Source organism: Sander vitreus, chromosome 9 (genome assembly GCF_031162955.1).
Source record: "Sander vitreus isolate 19-12246 chromosome 9, sanVit1, whole genome shotgun sequence".
NCBI lineage: Eukaryota > Metazoa > Chordata > Actinopteri > Perciformes > Percidae > Sander > Sander vitreus.
Genome location: NC_135863.1, coordinates 26783618 through 26801437, shown reverse-complemented (window position 1 = coordinate 26801437; position 17820 = coordinate 26783618). Strand labels below are relative to the sequence as shown.

Here is a 17820-nt window from a genome sequence, read left to right as displayed (position 1 = left end):
GTGCAACTTGGGAGCTTACCTATGAAGAGCGTCTATCTTGTCGGCTGTGATTCCTCTCAGCAGCTCCTCCAGCAGGTCTGAGCTGTCAGATGGAGGAACAGGTGGTTTCACAACAGGTGTGTGAGTGAACCAGCCAATCAGGAGACCTAGGACAAAAAGCCCCACCCCTGCCAGGAAGTACCTATAAAGAATGAGAGAGAGGTCAGAAATGAATCAAGAGATTAGCTCTGGGTAAAGTGAATAAGATGGTCTGAAAAAAGCTAGAAGTGGACCTTGTTTTTTTATCCACCTGGACCCTATTTTCCCATGCATTGGTGTCTAAATGACTAATGTTAACAATAATCTTTCAAACTGGTCCAGTATTGAGCGAGAACGCTGTAACCGGCAGCCGCAAACTGGGCTGCAATGTAATCATATAGGGCAAATGTGCATTGTTAATTTTGTCCACTAAAAGTGCTGTGTGAGTGCAGGCTCAGATTATTATTTTAAGTGTCTGACAACATTATGGAAATGATCCCTACAAAGATATACCTTTTTGTTAAAGGTATAATCCTTTTTGTTTAACTAGAAACAGCTCAGAAATATCTATCACCAAACCCACCAGACTCTATTTAAATAAACAATACTGTTAGCACGTATGGAGCCAGCATATTTCCACATATAAATGGGTAAATTAAGGATTTATTTCACCCAAACCAGAGTGTTGATTGTTGAAACAGTGGAAAGATGAACCAGAACGAGTTTTGATTTCATTTCTGTCAAATTTGAATGTGTATTTTATGATCATAAAATTACCGGCTATTTAAACGGAATCTGGTGGGTTTGGCAAAAGCGATTTTTCACAGTTTCAAAACGGAAAACTTACATTTTAATAATTGACTAATTAATAATTGCCCAATAACTTTAATCCAATTCAATATACTTTATTGTCCCTTTGGAAAAACTTGTATTGGACTCCGGTGCTGACAACTTTAACTGCATTTACAATTAAGATCAATAAATGGAAACAACAACAACAACAATGAGCCACAGGCCACATTAACACAACACCATGATATTATTGCACAACCCATACGGCCTCAAAAAGTATTATTGTTTAACATTCTATTTGATGTAAGCACAAATGAGTGTTTAAAACAGTTCATTCTGCATTTGGGGACTCTGTATCGTCTGCTGGATGGTAAGAACTCATACTCGGGTTGGAGGATGTGCGACGGATCGGATAAAACTCTCCCTAAAAAAAGAAAGGAAGAGGTTTTCAGTCCTCACCTTCACAGCAGACTGTACCAGACGAGGGAGTTTAGATTTTAGCTGAGCAGAGAGATTACCAAACCAGGGGTCTCATTTATAAACGTGGCGTGCGCACAAAACAGGGCTGAAAATGTGCGTATGCCAACGTACGCAAACTTGACAGGAGAATGTGCGGTCCTCCACGCAAACTCTGACCCATGCGTACACACATCTTGGACACAATGGTAATTGGCGACGCAGATGGTGAGGTGGTGAACTGAAGTCAGACTGCAGAAAGTAAATGTGGGAATAACGATTACTCGTAATATTGTCACTCTATATCATCCACGTTATCATGAAGATTAAATCCAGCAGTGTTATCTGCGCTTGTACTGAGTGATAATTGTTCCATAAACACCCCCAACTCAAATCTTAAATAAAAATTTGTTCTTAATATTTAATCGGCGCTGTCTCACCGTCACATTGTCCGCTAGGAGCGCAGGAGGAGGGGATGGCTCAACTGCATGGAATACAGGATAGCATCAAATACTCTAGCATTAGATAACGGCAGAGCACAGTGTGTAGCCTAAATAACTAAATATATGTCTTTAATACTGTGCATATATCATCAAATGTCAAAGTCTGGAAATACAGCCGTTAAGCACTTATCAGTCCGAACTTACTGTTTGTGACAAAACCTGCATGAAGAAAAGTGTATTTACCTATTACACTTTCTTTCATCTTCAAATTGTATCTCGGGATGAGGGATACCACTAGTTAATGCTGTGATTTTGGCAATCACTCTGTTGTAGGGCTTTGACTCCGAACTTCGTTATTCGAATATAATTCGAATATTTAAAAAAATAACGATATTCGAACGAATATTAGGCAGCCCTTAATATTCGAATTTCGAACCTGTTATGGAAATTATTTTTTGTAAATGTGTTTGCTTGTAAACCTTGTTTTCAATTCAGATTCCGAGGCTTTTTCACGCATTTCAAAATGTAACTACACGTCGCGGCGACGCACGTCGCTCGGCTGCGGCTTGGTAGCGCATTTCCCCCGACTCATTTCCTGATTCTCTTTCTCCATGAACAACGTGAAATCAAGGAGAGGGTTAACTTTTCCTGCTCCAGATTCCCCACCGTGGTCAGAAAACACAAGGGAGACGATTTGTTTCTCTCGCTATGACTCTAGAGTCGCTACTCGCTCTGAAGCTACCGGTAATCACCGTCACTCTCTCACAACACACACTCCCCACACACACACACACCCACGCCGCCTCGACGCACACACCAGCGCACAAGTATGAACATCAGACCACTTACGTAGGCTACGGTGAAAGCTCCGAAATTTCTGTCGAAAGCATAGGCTACTGTTTGTGTTTAATCCAGGGTCTGACTTTTCATAATTTAAAAAAAAAAAAACAGTTGCGGCAATGTGTTTTTCTTCTGAAAACGTAATTGCCTGCCTATTGACATTGACTGATACACTGCCCTCTGGTGGACAGAACATATACAACTTATACCAATATAGGTCTTACTGAAGGCATTTAATGGTCAAAATATTATTAATAAATATTCAAATATATTCAAATATTAATATTAATAAACAAACAAACTTCGAATATGATTTGGGGCAAAAGTCAAAGCCCTACTCTGTTGTAAAACATATAAATACTGCGGTGACCCCTGTGCCTAATGCTGCATTATGGCACTGCTGGCACTGCAGGAGGACTACCCCCAATGGAAGATTCAGGACAGAAAGAGACTTCAGGGACCATGAAGATGACTTAATTTAAATTTCCTAAAGCTGTGCTCTTGGGTCTATGTACTGAATTGGGTCCAGTACAGAAGTCAACACAACGGAACCGTGCCATCCTGGTCCAAATACAGGTCCTTGCCACTCTGTGGGCAACCGGCTGTTTCCAGTGGGAAATGGCAGACAGCTAAGTGTGTTTTTTTAATTAAATATTATATATAATCTTCAACTTTATCACTAAGGCTTGTTTGGATATAATATATAGTTCTGTTAAATCTAGGTCTGGTATATCGAAGCTGTCCCCGAGTGCCGTAATGCCTGCCGTTTTGGACGGTATTATTAATATAGGTAGTCTATAGATCAGGTTTACCTACACTGTGCAAGAACAGGCCAAAATTATAATTCAATTTGCAGCAATTCCTGAACGTCTGAGAAGTTTTTTGCTTTTTCTCCGCCAGTCATCATGATTCGGCGACGAAAGAACTGCCAGGGTCGTTAACATACTTATCAGCATTCATAAGGTGCTTTGCATTGACTATTTATGGTTAAAAATGGGCATTTACAGGGCGGGATAAGAGGCTGATTCACGTACGCACACTTGTGGGTAATCTGTGATTTATAAAGGGAACATTGCTTACAGATGAGCGTATGCACGGTTTAATAAATCTGAATTTGTTTTGGCGAATGCCATTTTTGGTTTTTGGGCGTATGCACACTTTTAGTAAGGATTCTACGCACAGTTTTATAAATGAGACCCCAGGCTGATATGCCGTACCTGAGAATGCTCTCCAACACAGACTGATAAAGTAAAAACATTACTTTCTGATTCACACCAAACACCCTAACAGTGAAAACACACCAATCGTTTAAGCAACGTAGCGCAGCAATTTTTTTTCCGGCGCCCATGTTATCTAATCTGTCCGTTCATACCAGGCGCATAGCGTCCGCGTCGGACCGCACGCTGCAGCGATAATTTCGGTGTTTCCTCTATTTCTTGTGCGAGACGTGAGCGTATGTGTCAAGTCAGGCAGATAATCACATACAGAAAGACCACAGTGCAGCCGGATACTTTACAAAAATAAAACATTTCAAAAGGAAACGAGAGAGAGAGAGAGAGAGAGAGAGCAGAGAGGAGAAGGATCGCTTCGTGAACGGCACGGAGAACTATGCGTCCAGTATGAATGGCCAGGCGCACGATCAGGCACGTATCTACGCTACACGGGCCACACGCGCCTGGTGTGTTTTCACTGTAAAGGCCGTTTTATGGTTGTGCGTGGAATCGACGTCTACGCCGAACCCTACGCCGTAGCCTGATGTGCACCTCTCGAAAAGTCGCAGCGTCGCACGTCGCACAGCCGTTGCTTGGTAGCGTTGCATTTCCCCTGACTCATTTCCTGGTTCTCCTTCTCCATAAACAACATGAAATCAAGGATAGGTTTTACCACCTTGGTCAGAAAACACAGGGGAAACACTTTGTTTCTCTCACTATGACTCTAGAGTCGGTACTCGCTCCAAAGCTGAACGCCGTCACTCTCACTTCTGCCTCGCTCTATCACCCACTCCCCACACACACACACACGCCGGCTCACAAGTATAAACATCAGGTCACTTACGTAGGCTACGGCGAAAGCTCTGCGTGGAGCCTCCGCAGAACTGTAAAACAGGCTTAAGTCTGCAAAAAAATACTTACATTGTAGCTTGTTTCGCTCGGTTTCACCACAGCAGTCTTGTGTAATACTGGACCAATTTCAAAGATTGTTGTTCCCATCAGTCACTTAGACCCAAAAACTTGGGGAAATAAGGTCCAGGTTGAAAAAGAAAACCTAAGTTACCCTTTAATATTTTTTATTACACTACTGTTTTCAATAGTGTTTCCTGTTGACCTCTGGTCAAGAGATTAATCCATGATGATGAATTTGGTGACACCAGATATTACTAATTCTGCTGTAGCAGATCACTGAAACGCAGCAGGACATTTCTGACTTGAGTTATACAAAGGTTACCTGGGCATTCCTGAATTACCTGAGCAGGAAGCAGTGGAGCCGTCGTTGGCCTTTATGGCCCGGAGCCCTGGTGAAGTGGGAGATGTAGTTGGGATCTTCTTGGAGGCGTTCAAATCGTCCATGTGGTGAAACTGAGACAGACGGCTGGATGGGTTCCATCAGCTCAGGGTCAGGGTCAGGGACAGGGTCTGAAAGTGATATCACTGACAAATAAGACATATTTTGCTAACCCACCTGTTAAAAAATGAATAACATCAAGTATGTCATAGGTCACATTGACTAAATACACTCTTTGACAGTTTGAGTTGGTTACTGGTAACTTACTGACAACAAACTCCAACTGCAATGCTGAAAACTGTAAATAGGATATGAAATACAAATGTAATGCTCAGTTTTGAGTTTTGAAACGATCAGCCCACTTGCTTGAGAAGGAATTTGTGAGTATAGAAAACCACTACTGATACAGAACTCCAGGCAAAATTTAAAACAGAGTCCTTCAAAGCTGAGGAACTCAAGTCTAGCTTTAGGGTATTTATGAAGTGTCTCTTCTTGCCAGCTGCTGGCAGTGGTAAACTTCTCACATTAAAAGCAGTATTTTTTCACAGTGATTATGTGTAAGAGTTCTGTGTAAAACACATTTTAAGATCATCAAAAGCACGAGACAGAAACTTGTTTTGGCATGCTGGAAAATATCTGCCAACTTAAAGATAAATTACACAAAGAACACTGAATCATGTTTATTATAAGCATGTTTAAGTCATACATGCATCAGAAAAGATACACACATGATGAATCAAGGATGAGAAGTATTTGTATAATTACATTAAGGTACATTCCAACATCAAATGTCATAATATACACAACATAAATTAACACCAGCTGATTTGAGTAATATGTTTTTCTCCCCAAACTGTTTGACTGTTGAATGAGCTGTGGGATTCTCATTAATGTGGCAAAATGTTTCATAAATAATTCACAGACTCATCTTGTTAACTGTCATGACATCAATCAGACAGTATTAATTTACATTTAATGTAAAAAATGAGGCAGATCATCACTTTTAACACACTAATACTAGCCTTACTAAAAGTCAGGTCTTTGGCTGGAAAATCGTTTTGGTAACACTTTATTTGAAGGGGTGTTCATAAGACTGACATGACACCGTCATTATTATGACATGACATCTGTCATGAACAAAAAAAAAGAGTCATTTTGAGTGTTCATGACTGTTTGTCATTAAGTGTCATTTGGTAAATGATGACACTTTGAATGCAAAGTTAGCATTGTCCGAGATGTCATTGTCATGACAACTTGACTTTAGTGAAGACAACAATCTATGTGTTATGACAACTTGACATTAAACTAGACAACATAACCAGTCATAAATATGTCATGACAGGCCCAATTATCAAACTTTAATAAACTACTTTATTAAGTTAAGTAAAGTGAAACAATTTGAATCTGTCATGAAGTTTGATTTCATCATCAAATGCTTATATGACGGTGTAATGAATAATATCCATAACCTCAAGTAAAGTGGAACCATTTGGACGTGAGTGCAGTACTGAGGTGATTTAATGAATTTTGAACAGATAATGTTAGCTTTAGGCTAACGTTACTTGTTGCTAAAACTAGATTACAGCAGCTTACTAAAGTAACCACAAACTGTAGTTAGCTGCCGTTAGCTAGCTAGTGTATTCAGTTAGCTGTAGCTGTTAAATTAGCTGACTCAGCCCAGGGCTGCTAAGAGCCAAACCCGGAAAGAAAACCCTCTTGGTAGTGTATTCTCAGTCGAAAAACTGGTCTGCACTGTTTGGTCCCATCCATCTAGCTGTGGTCACAGACACCAAAAGCTCCGTTAACGGCTAATGCTGAGCAAATTTGACGGTGAAGACATGTCCCGCTCTACTCTGCCTCTGATTGGCCAACCCTGGTATTCTTACCCTAACCAATCGCACTCCTAATGCTTAAACCTAACCAATCAAACCAACGAAGGCAACAACTAGGGAGGGACTTGTCTCGTCGCAGATATTGATTAGCGTTTACAGTAGCCAATAGCGAATGTGCGCTAAGCTGGGCCAACCAAGCCCCCAGGAACAGCGCCATGTCTTAAAGCAACCATGGGCTTAGCGGTTAACGGTGGAACTGCATACCTCCGGCCCAGAAATACTTTTCCCAGAGACTTTGCATGGCGAAAGAAACTTCTATATTTCAGCAGATAATTTTTTTTGGGGTACATCAACTTACCAGCCCGAACAGTTAAAGGGTCCTTGTTTAAAACATCACTTTTTTTTTTTACATTTACTAGTAGCCGAATCCAGAGTTATTAAACTAGGCATGATGAACGTGCATAATGGATGCGAGCAGACCCGGGGGACTGTGCCCGCCCATGTCGCCCTGCACTGCGCATGCTCATATGACTGTTCTCCCGAGGTCCTGTCAGAGATGTTCACAAGTAATTTTTTGGAAGTCCATGTCGAGTCTCAAGTCTTTTGCCACGAGTCTAAGTCAAGTCTCAAGTCTCTGGCCATCTGATCTGTCCCTAACACTGTATTGTTAAATCTTATGAATTCAAGCATGTCCTGTAGCTACCATCCATACAGTACAGTATCAAAATCAGTTGTAGGATAACTTTATGGGGTTTACTGCAATGCAATCTGAAGAAACACAAATTAAGAACTCTGTTTCAATTTCATAACTGTATTTTTCAACATTTTGGTATCTGCACCAAAGAATACATGTTTGTCTATGTTACTAACTGGCTGTAAAGCCCAACCTCATCATGCATTACATGTTTCAGTGTTCACAGTTTAAGGGAAACATCTGTATTGAAAGTACAGGGCACTACAGCCAAGAGTGGATTTGAACTTATGACGGGAAAAATATCACGTATGCTTTAATGGAGCTAGCTTGATTTAGCTACATCCAGAAATTACAATGGGGCTCCAACGTAGGACATTGTATAGTCTAATCTTCTGCTACTTAACACATCCCTCTAGCCCTCGGACCTGGTGAAATATTAACCTAAGTCTGTCACATCATATGGATACAACTATAAAGATACACTTTGCCTGTTCCCAGCATTAGCACAACACTTTGCGGTGGTTAGCTTGTTACCTGTGACGATATACAGTATGATAAATTTAACGTCTCTTTCACATTAGCAAGTGACTATGGGGTGCCGAATGTAAAAGTTCGGTTACAATTTTTTAGCTGATAGATTTTCAACATTTAGCTCACTTTCCTCACATTTAGCGCATTTTCCTCACATTTCAGACAGAAATTATATATAGTCATGTGAACAAATTAGGACACCCATGCAAAAGTTGACTAAAAAGAGGAATAAAAAAATCATCTTTAGGAAATTGATCTTAATGCCTTAATTAAAAAATGAGGAAAAATCCAATCTCTAAGGACACCAATTTTCTTTGTGAATGAATAATGTATCGTAAATAAATAAATGTTCTTCCTTAAAATACAGGGGGCATAAGTAAGTACACCCCTATGTTAAATTCCCATAGAGACAGGCAGATTTTTATTTTTAAAGGCCAGTTATTTCATGGATCCAGGATACTATGCATCCTGATAAAGTTCCCTTGGCCTTTGGAATTAAAATAGCCCCGCATCATCACATACCGTTCACCATACCTAGAGATTGGCATGGTTTTATTTCAGTTAGCCTAATAGCTGGTTTGATTTGCATTGAGAGATGATTTTATGGAAAGTACCCCAGAGTAGAGTAGGCCTGTCACACTATAGCCACATGTAAGTAGTTTTCAATACTTTGGTTACATTAAATATTTTATTAACCTTAATTATGTTGCTATATTAGCTTGCGAAGGAGCTATCCATTGCTAATGCTAATTTATCTCAAAAAGCAGAAACATTAGCTAACGACTGCCAAGATATGATTTCACTAGAGACCAGAGAGGTGTTGTAAGACTCGTCAAGTGTTGTCATGTGTTTACACTGTCTTACAATGAAACTATATCTTGGCAGTAACGTTAGTTAGCTACTGCTTTTTGACATAAATTAGCTAGCTAACGTTAGCGTTGCTAACGGATAGCTACTTTGCAAGCCAATAAAATATAGCCTTGGCAAACATAATTAAGGTTAATAAAACACGATAACTAGCTATGTAACCAGTATTACAAACTTCTTACAAGTGGCTGGATTGTGACATTTTAGTTGTGTTCAGATGAATATGTTGGATGCATAGCTGGACTTTATCCATGCTGGGCTAATGTTAGATTGCTTGGGAAGGATGACGTTAGTCACACATGGAGATATGTAATTCAAAAAACAGTATTGTGATTAACACAACTATTAAGGCATGTCTGTAATATACCGGTCGGTCAATAATATAAAATACTGTAGATCAGTGCTTTCCAACCCTTCTGGTCTGAGGTTCCCCCACAGCCCTGTCATATAAACTCACATACCCCGCCCTATCAATTCCCAATGTGTTCACACTATTTATCATATTAAAGTGAATATTCTTACATTTTCATGCAATTGAACTGTAAACATTTAGGTTGGTTTGGTCAGAAATTCTACTAACTAGACCTTTTACTTGAAGTGTGGTTAATGTTTCAAAAGTCATCCATTACTTTTAGCTAATCATTTCAACTGTTAGCTAAGTCAGTAGGCCACTTTTAGCAATTTTTTTCTACCATTGATTACTTCGCTATATGTTTTAACATATGTGTTGAGCTGTTTTAGCTGATATATTGTTTTAAATCAATCATAATTCAATTATTATTTTGATTAGTTAAGCTGCTCCACAATCTTTCCAAGTACCCACTGGCTACAGCAGAGATACCCCTTGCTGGGGCATCACTGGGTGCAGCGCGATTTGAAGCCACTGCAGTGGGTGTGGTTTCCTTGGGGATTTGAATATTTTCTAAATGTTTAGCTTTACACTTGGCGACACATTTAGATATAACATTTAGATTTAACATTTAGATATATATTTAAGATTTTGATTTAGATATAATATTTAGATATATATTTAAGATTTAGATTGAGATATAATATATAGATTTAACATTTAACATTTAGATATAAATTTAACATTTAGATTTAGATATAACATTTAGATTTAACATTTAACATTTAGATTTAGATATAACATTTAGATTTAAGATTTAAGATTTAGATATATATTTAACATTTAGATTTAGATATAACATTTAGATATATATTTAACATATATATATAATTTATCTCTCAAATCTGAGGAAAATGCGCTAAATGTGAGGAAAGTGAGCTAAATGTTGAAAATGTATCAGCTAAAAAATTGTAACCGGACTTTTACATTTGGCACCCCATAAGTAACTGACCTATCTGGGTGCATTTTTGAGATGCCTGATGAAGTTCGACGTTGTTGATCCGGCATCATTTATCTTGGTGCCACACACCTTGCATGTAGCTGTTCGCTGACTACCGCTGTTTAAGAAGTTATTGAAAGCAAAACTAATGACAAAAGGCACAACTCCGGCAGGAGTTGGTGTCGCCATCGTCAATGCATTTTTTGATATGTGAGTGTGTGCACATAGGCATAGCGCATGCGTAACGCATGCGCTATGCCTAATAATAGTGTGCAACGTAACATTGCACATTATGGCAAAGGGCAGGGGACATGCAGCTCATCATACGTTTCCCCAAGGTATATGCGCCAATAAAAGAAACAGGAAATACATTAATACATTTTGATTTAAAAAGCAATAATTGCATGAAAACAGGTTGTTGACGAGTCTCGAAGCTCGAGTCCGAGTCAAGTTTGAAGTCTTTTGGGTCGAGTTGCAAGTCAAGTCTGAAGTCACTGTTTGTGCGACTTAAGTGCGACTCGAGTCCGAGTCTCAGACTCGAGTCCCCATCTCTGGGTCCTGTAGCTTTAATAATGGATATAGCTAATGGTTGTAATTCACCATGTGTTCTATTAATACATCCATGTTATTTTCTTATGATCCATCCGAGGGATGTATGCTGTAAAGCCTGTAAAGTGGATGAGGGATGAAGCCATGGAGAGAAGCTCTGTTCACAAAACTGCGACAACACAAAACAAAGCCTTGCTTTAATATGAGCTGTAATTGTCCTTTCAATAGAGCTAATAGTAAGTAGGGCTGTCAAAAGTAACGCGAATTCCACTGATTTTGTTTGACCAGCTGCATAGTCAGATGAAGTCAAATTTGGGATCTGCTGGTAACTGTAGCTAGACTGTTATTTCATTATTATTTTTTACAAAATTAGTCCGAAAAAATATATTTTACCAAATAAGCAAATAGCTTAATCCATCTTATCTTAAAGCAAACCCTACCTGATCTCTGGCAATCCATGTGTTGTGTCTGCAGGCGGTCCATGCTTGGTCCTGGTTCCTGTAGCTCCTCCTTTTCCAGGTCCCAATCGAGATCCATACCTCCAGAGCAGTGCAGAACCTCACTGACCATTGGGCCACCCTGGGCGTCACACACCTTCCTGTATGCCATGTTGTCACCTGGATTTCAAATGCATAAAATTTTCATTAATTTCAAGTTTCACAGAGAAAGTGTCCCAGAGTTCTATAAAAACCTTCCTCGGGTCATATTGGAAACATTAATTCCAACACCATTGACCCATAAGCAAAAGCCCTTAACCTCAAACAGCGTCTCTTGTCACCTGTCCGTGTGAGGATGCGCAGGAGTTAAAAAGCAGGCTTCATTGAAATTATAATTGCATCCTTCAATTTCCTCATGAAAATGCTACATTTTCATAATGAGTTCATAGACTCAATCGCTACTTTCAAGACTTGTTCAATACAGCGTGAATTTCATTTAGTAAATTATGGTCCCATTTATTTTATACAAGGCGATAAAGCCACACTGGCTTGGGAATGCCTCGGTATTCCCCGTTCAGAGCTGGCTAATGTGGCTCGGGAAAGGGAAGTTTGGGGTCCCCTGATGGAGCTGCTGCCCCCGCGACCCAACCCCGAAAAAGCTGATGAAAATGGATGGATGGATAGACGGTAAAGCAGGGCAAGTTTCAGGGCGTGGCTACACACCGACCTGTCCGATCAGGACAGAGGCTAAGCAATGTGTATCCATGGCCCTGTGTACATTAAAATAGCTGTTAACTTGTTTTTGGGTGATCCCCTCTCTTTCTCTCCTCCTTTCCTGTCTAGCCACTGTCACTATCGAATAAAGGGTAAAGGCCCAAAAAATTATCTTAAAACTTTGACCCTTTATTGTGTGTTTTCAGTTCATGAAAGTTAATTGGAACATTTTGGTCACCTAAAAATGTCTTGTTCAGCATTCGGTAGCACCTTGCCAACCAAGGCTAGCTAGCTGGCGCTAGCTGGTAACTGAGGGGAGAGTCTGCCAATTTTGATACAGTTCTGTGTATTGCTGTACATGCAGTGCCCGGAGGTCCCCGTTTACACGCCTACAAAACTCTGACTCTGACTTGCTTCAGCCGGTTGAAAATCGCTAACTTTCCCTCTTTAAATGTTTAGCTTAGCGCAGCAGCATTGAAACTATACATGACACTGGCTTAGCATCATCCCCCAGCTCCGCCCTCCGGTCCAAATATGGTCACTTCTGGCTCCAAATTTCCTAGATGGCGATGGCCAAAATGCAAATTGCTGGCTTTAAAACGGCAGTCCACAAACTAATGAGTGACGTCACTGATGTTACGTCCATTATTTTTACAGTCTATGGTTTGAAGGTATGTCAGACGCTAAACCTCTGCACAGCGGTTTATGATACAATGAGAAACTGGAATGTTATTAGTAATCAGAATTAATCGACAATCGCTATTAACAGTAGAACCCACCCCCCCATTCAAAGTGCAATGCATTGCAAGTTGACATCCATTGCATTGGGACAAATATTTAGCAAGCCAACATTTTTGTCGGACAACTCTTGTTTTTTTGCCAGAGCCTAATTAAATGAATAAAGAGCTAGCCTAAATACATAGGCATATAACCCAGGCAGTGTGTGTAGAAAGCCTGGTATCAGCCACTTGTGTCAGATTAAAACTGCTCATTTGAAGGTAATGGATGTTACATTAGTGCTGAATATAGAAGAAAATGTTATAAGTGTGGTTAATAGCTACTTGGGCTAAGTTACTGACCAGAGCCTCTCAGCACACAATTATGAAGACTAAAAGCACTGCAGGGTGTACTAAGATGCATTTACACACTTTAATATGACTAAGAGAACGCAAGTTAGGGTGAGTTATAGAGTTAAGTACTGGACCTGAGTGAGTGTATGTGTGTTTGTGTGTGTGCATGTGCAACAGAAATTCATAGCCTTAGGGGTGTGGTGAGTATGTCTGAACTTGGAGATGGTGAATGTATGAATTTGTGTGTGTGTGTGTGTGTGTGTGTGTGTGTGTGTGTGTGTGTATGTGTAAAATTGGTTTGGGTTCAATACAGCTCCTAAACAGCATCATTAACCCTCACCACGGCTGGAATCACATACATGAAGATTTTGTGTGTGTATGTGTGTGTCTGATTGGACATCAGCTATAAAACCTCAGCTGTGTCTTGGTATGTCATCAAGTTTAACAGTCCCTTTCATACACTCCATCATCAAAGTCTACCATGAATATGACAAATTAACTGCCCAATCAATAACTGTTTGCCCCTCCCCCCAAAAAACACAGTTAAATAAAATCAATGCCTCAAAAGTGCAGTCAAACTTATAGGCCATTATTCGGTGAAGACCACTGTACAAGATGGTTTATTCAAAAAATTACATGTATAAACCACCTGGAGGCAAAGCTGAAGAAAAAAGCAAGCATGAGCAACTATGAGATCTCACAAATTTCGAAGGATTACTGATAGGATAAATGATGACAAAAAACAGAATACATCCAAATAATCCTCCCTGGCCCACACACCACTGGGTCCTGGATGCCTAAGCGAGGAGGAACAGGAGGCTCACGGTCTCTGGAAGACAGCTGGGTACCCAACTGTGGCGGAGGAGGGCAAGCCGGGGCATGGAGGGCCGTGTTTACCCGCCATCCGGTGGATGACTCGCTTCAGAAGGGTTGAAAATCTGCAACTTTCCCTCTTTAGCATGAAGTTTAGCGCAGCGCCATTGCAACCATGAACAACACTGGCTTGGCCGCGTCATCCTTCCTAGCTCCACCCTTCCTAGTTCCACTCTTCCTAGCTCCACCCTTCCCAGCTCCACCCTCTCTTCAAAAATCACCACATCCGTTTGCAAAAAGACAAGATGGCACATATCGTCAAACTCAAGGCTTCAAAACGGCAGTCCACAAACGAATGGGTGATGTCACTGCTGCTATGTCCACTATTTTTACAGTCTTGGTCCCTCATCAGGCTCGGCAAATCAACCTACCAGATTCCTGCCGACTCTGCTAACCTCCTGCCAAACTCCTGCCGACTATGCTAGCCTAGGCTAGCTATCCAGCTGGCCAGTCAAGTTTTCAAATGTAAATGACACGGAAAAGCAGGAGAAGATGAGCTCAAGCTCACTAGACCATCTCTGCACCATCTACGTTATCCTGTTATGTAGTCAGGATAGGGAAAACAACTCACCAGTCTCCTGCTGACTCTGCTTCCTCCACAGCGCTGCAGAGGAAGGTCTGGCTAGTCCACTCAACATTCCGGGATGGGAGAAAAACGTGCTCTGGTTTATTGGCATTCCTTTAAACCAATCACAATCGTCATGGGCGGCACTAAGCGCCAAAATAGCTTGGCGAAGGAACTTGTTTTGGTGGAACGTGTACATTCAAAAGTTGTTTTAGTCGTGCAACAGAAAACTCAGATTCAACAGAGTCTAGCTAGCTGTCTGGATTTACCCTGCAGAGATCTGAGGAGCAGTTAACCAGAGTCCTCATAAATCCACCGGAGTTTAAAACTCCAACACAAAGAAAGCTGAAGGTAACAGACAAGCCAAAGAGAAGGACATCCGGTGGAATTTCCAGCGACACCCGAGCAATCCCATAAGTGGAATATCGTGGATACAGACTAACCTCCTGTCAACTCTCCTAGCCTCAAATGTAAACATTAGCGTAAACACAGAGAAAAAGGTGAAGATCAGCTACCACCTACGGGTACGATCCTGACTACGCGGACAAATAAGACCATATCTGCGTCCATCTCCATCTCTTAATCAGAGTGTGCACCAATACAAGCGTGGAGAAATTGAAAAGCGACTGCGGCTTCTCTGCTGGGGATCCTGCTAGCCAGTATGCAGGCGTTGGAGGTGAGCTTGGTGGCCTCCCGGCCTCCGTAGGTTTCCAGCGGGATGTCTGGAGATGTTGTTGTCCTTTCGCCGAGACATGGAGCGCCGCTCCCATTCAACCAGGTGACTCTTTTTCTGTGTGCCAATTTGGCCACATTCTGCTTGGTGCACAGGTTGAAGGAGCCGATTGGATTACATTATATTACGGCTTAGATTTTGAAGATTAAAGGAGTCAAGTCAGAAGATTTGGCTCTCTCCCATTAATCTCTGTCAGAATTTCTTTTCAGGCCAGTGGGTGGCACATGACCTGCAATTCTGGTTGTGGCCACTACACCGAAATCAACTCACAACCCAGTGCTGTTCCTGGGGCTCTGTTACATTTATTTATATAGCACTTTATACCCATAGGCAACCCAAGTGCTTTAGAGATTACACAGGCGAAAGCACAAGAAACTAATGATAAAAAGCAATAAAAGCAAGTAAAAGCACAAAAAAATACAGTCAATAGAAGCAAACACAGAGTAAGAAAACAGGCAAAAGCACACGTAGTAGAACAATAATATGACTAGAACAATCAAAAACACTCAGAATAAAAACATTAAAGCAAACTCCAAATTGTATTTGAAAGAAAATTCATCAAAGCATGGTAAACAGGTAGGTATTTAGCTTGGATTTCAAAGTAGTCGGCATTGTCTCTTTTAAACAATATTTGTAATTGGTAATAGTAATTTAATAGTAAGTATACAGGGACATCTCTGTTAATACAGCATGACTGTACTCTATCATTGTTTAATATGTGTCACATTATATAGATTTGGCTGTTTAAGATCATTACAGCCTTAATTAGATTATAATAATATAGCAACAACTAGAAAATATAACATCAAGCAGGGGGCGACTCCACTAGCTCCAAAAAATATCAGTTTATATAGAAATCTATGGGGAAATGACCCTACTTCTGCCTTGATTTATTACCTCAATAAACATTTTCTCTTTGTTCAAGTCTTCTTCAATACAGCATGATGTTCATTTTGTAAATGATGGTCCAATTTATTTTCAAATTTACGATAAAGTAGGGGATGCTTTAGGGGCGTGGCTATACGCCAACCTGTCAATCATGATAGAGGCTTAGCAATGCTAACCATGTGTACATTAAAATAGCAGTGAACTTATTTTTGGGTGTTGTCAATGTTCTTGTCCTAAACTTTTGACCCTCTTACTGTGTTGGAACCAAGGTACTTAATTAATTGGCTTCTTGTCAACCCAATCAAAAATTAAGAAAATGTGTTCAGCCGATGGAAACTATAGAAAAGAAAATACCAGTCTATCTTGTATTTTCTATCTAACTTCTGTATAGTCTATCTAACTTCTGATTGGGTGAGCAACCTAAATCCCGCCCCCAAAGTCACCCACCCCCTCTTTCTTTTAGTGTGAGGCCGTAAGTTCAGGGTCAAGCACACAGAGCCCTGAAGCAGCCCCTTCGCTTTGTGTCCACTCTCTGTGTTAACATAAGCTGAGATGAGCAGCGCAATATTCCAAATTTGATACAGGTCATGTAAACAGCATATTCCGGTTGGATATTCCGAAAAAGGCCTTTTTCCCGAATATAGCATTTTCCGATTAAGACGTGGGATATTCCGGTATTATTCAGGTTTTAGATGTATTCTTTGAACATGTATACAGCGCTTTCGGAATATCAATCGGGGTTTTTAACACAGTTTGCAAGGCTGCAGACCCGATAGGAAGGAAAAACACAGCTACTTTTAAACATTATCAAAGACTTGGATATCAAAAGGTTTTTGGAAGCTGGTTGAAGGAATGAAAGTTCACATGGTCCAACAAGTCGGTCATCTCTGGTAAACTTTGAAAAAATCGTATTTTGCATGGCTACATGTAAACAGGAATATTAGTGGAATATTCTCTTTCATTAGCCAGGTAAACAGCTTTGTCGGAATATCGTCTTTTTCGGAATAAGGGCAAAAACCAGAATATTATGTGCATGTAAACATAGTCACTGATGCTACGTCCATTCTTTATATACAGTCTATGATTCAGACACATATAAAGCATATTTTATCAGTGTCTTGCACAATTGTATGTCAATTGTTACACCATTGTGTTTAAGATATTTCCAGTCTCCTGCCCACACCCATATACGTAACTACACTAATACTGATAATTGTTATTCAGACTTTTTACAGTTCCAGATCAGTTCAGCTCTGAATAGGTCACAGATGTCTGAGCGATTGCTGAATTGTCCTTGACGGTTGAGTAGCCACTTTTGTTTTAGAAAGCAGATTCAAGAAGATATTCAGATAGAAAGGAGAAAGTGGAGAGAGGAAGACACAGACAGAGACAATTAGAAGAATAGTCCTGGAGAGTAGGGACGGTAGACACAGTGGGGAGAAAAAAAGACACAGAGGCAGTGGCAGAGACACAAAGCCAAACTGTTGAAAACATGAAGGCCAGAAAGAGTGTTTATAGATGAAGGAGAGAGGGTAAAAAGCAGAGGGAAGAGGTCTGGGAGTTCCCTGGCATCAATCTTCAATGCTCCACCACACTTTCATTACTTCTAGCTCAATGCAGATGAAGGATCCTCTCAGTAAAATGGAACAAAAGTTCATTTAACTACT

At 40.4% G+C, this 17820-nt stretch overlaps 1 protein-coding gene across 1 annotated transcript in view; it reads right to left on the bottom strand.

The window, feature by feature from the left end:
* Window positions 1-17820, bottom strand: part of LOC144523967 (inactive N-acetylated-alpha-linked acidic dipeptidase-like protein 2) — a 59263-nt gene that overhangs the window by 21603 nt on the left and 19840 nt on the right. The window contains exons 2-4 of the mRNA XM_078259938.1: window positions 11314-11490; window positions 5014-5182; window positions 20-181 (exon numbers count right to left, since the gene is read on the bottom strand). Coding sequence (XP_078116064.1) covers window positions 20-181; window positions 5014-5182; window positions 11314-11482 — 500 coding nt within the window. The 5' untranslated portion in view covers window positions 11483-11490. The remainder of the gene's footprint in view (window positions 1-19; window positions 182-5013; window positions 5183-11313; window positions 11491-17820) is intronic.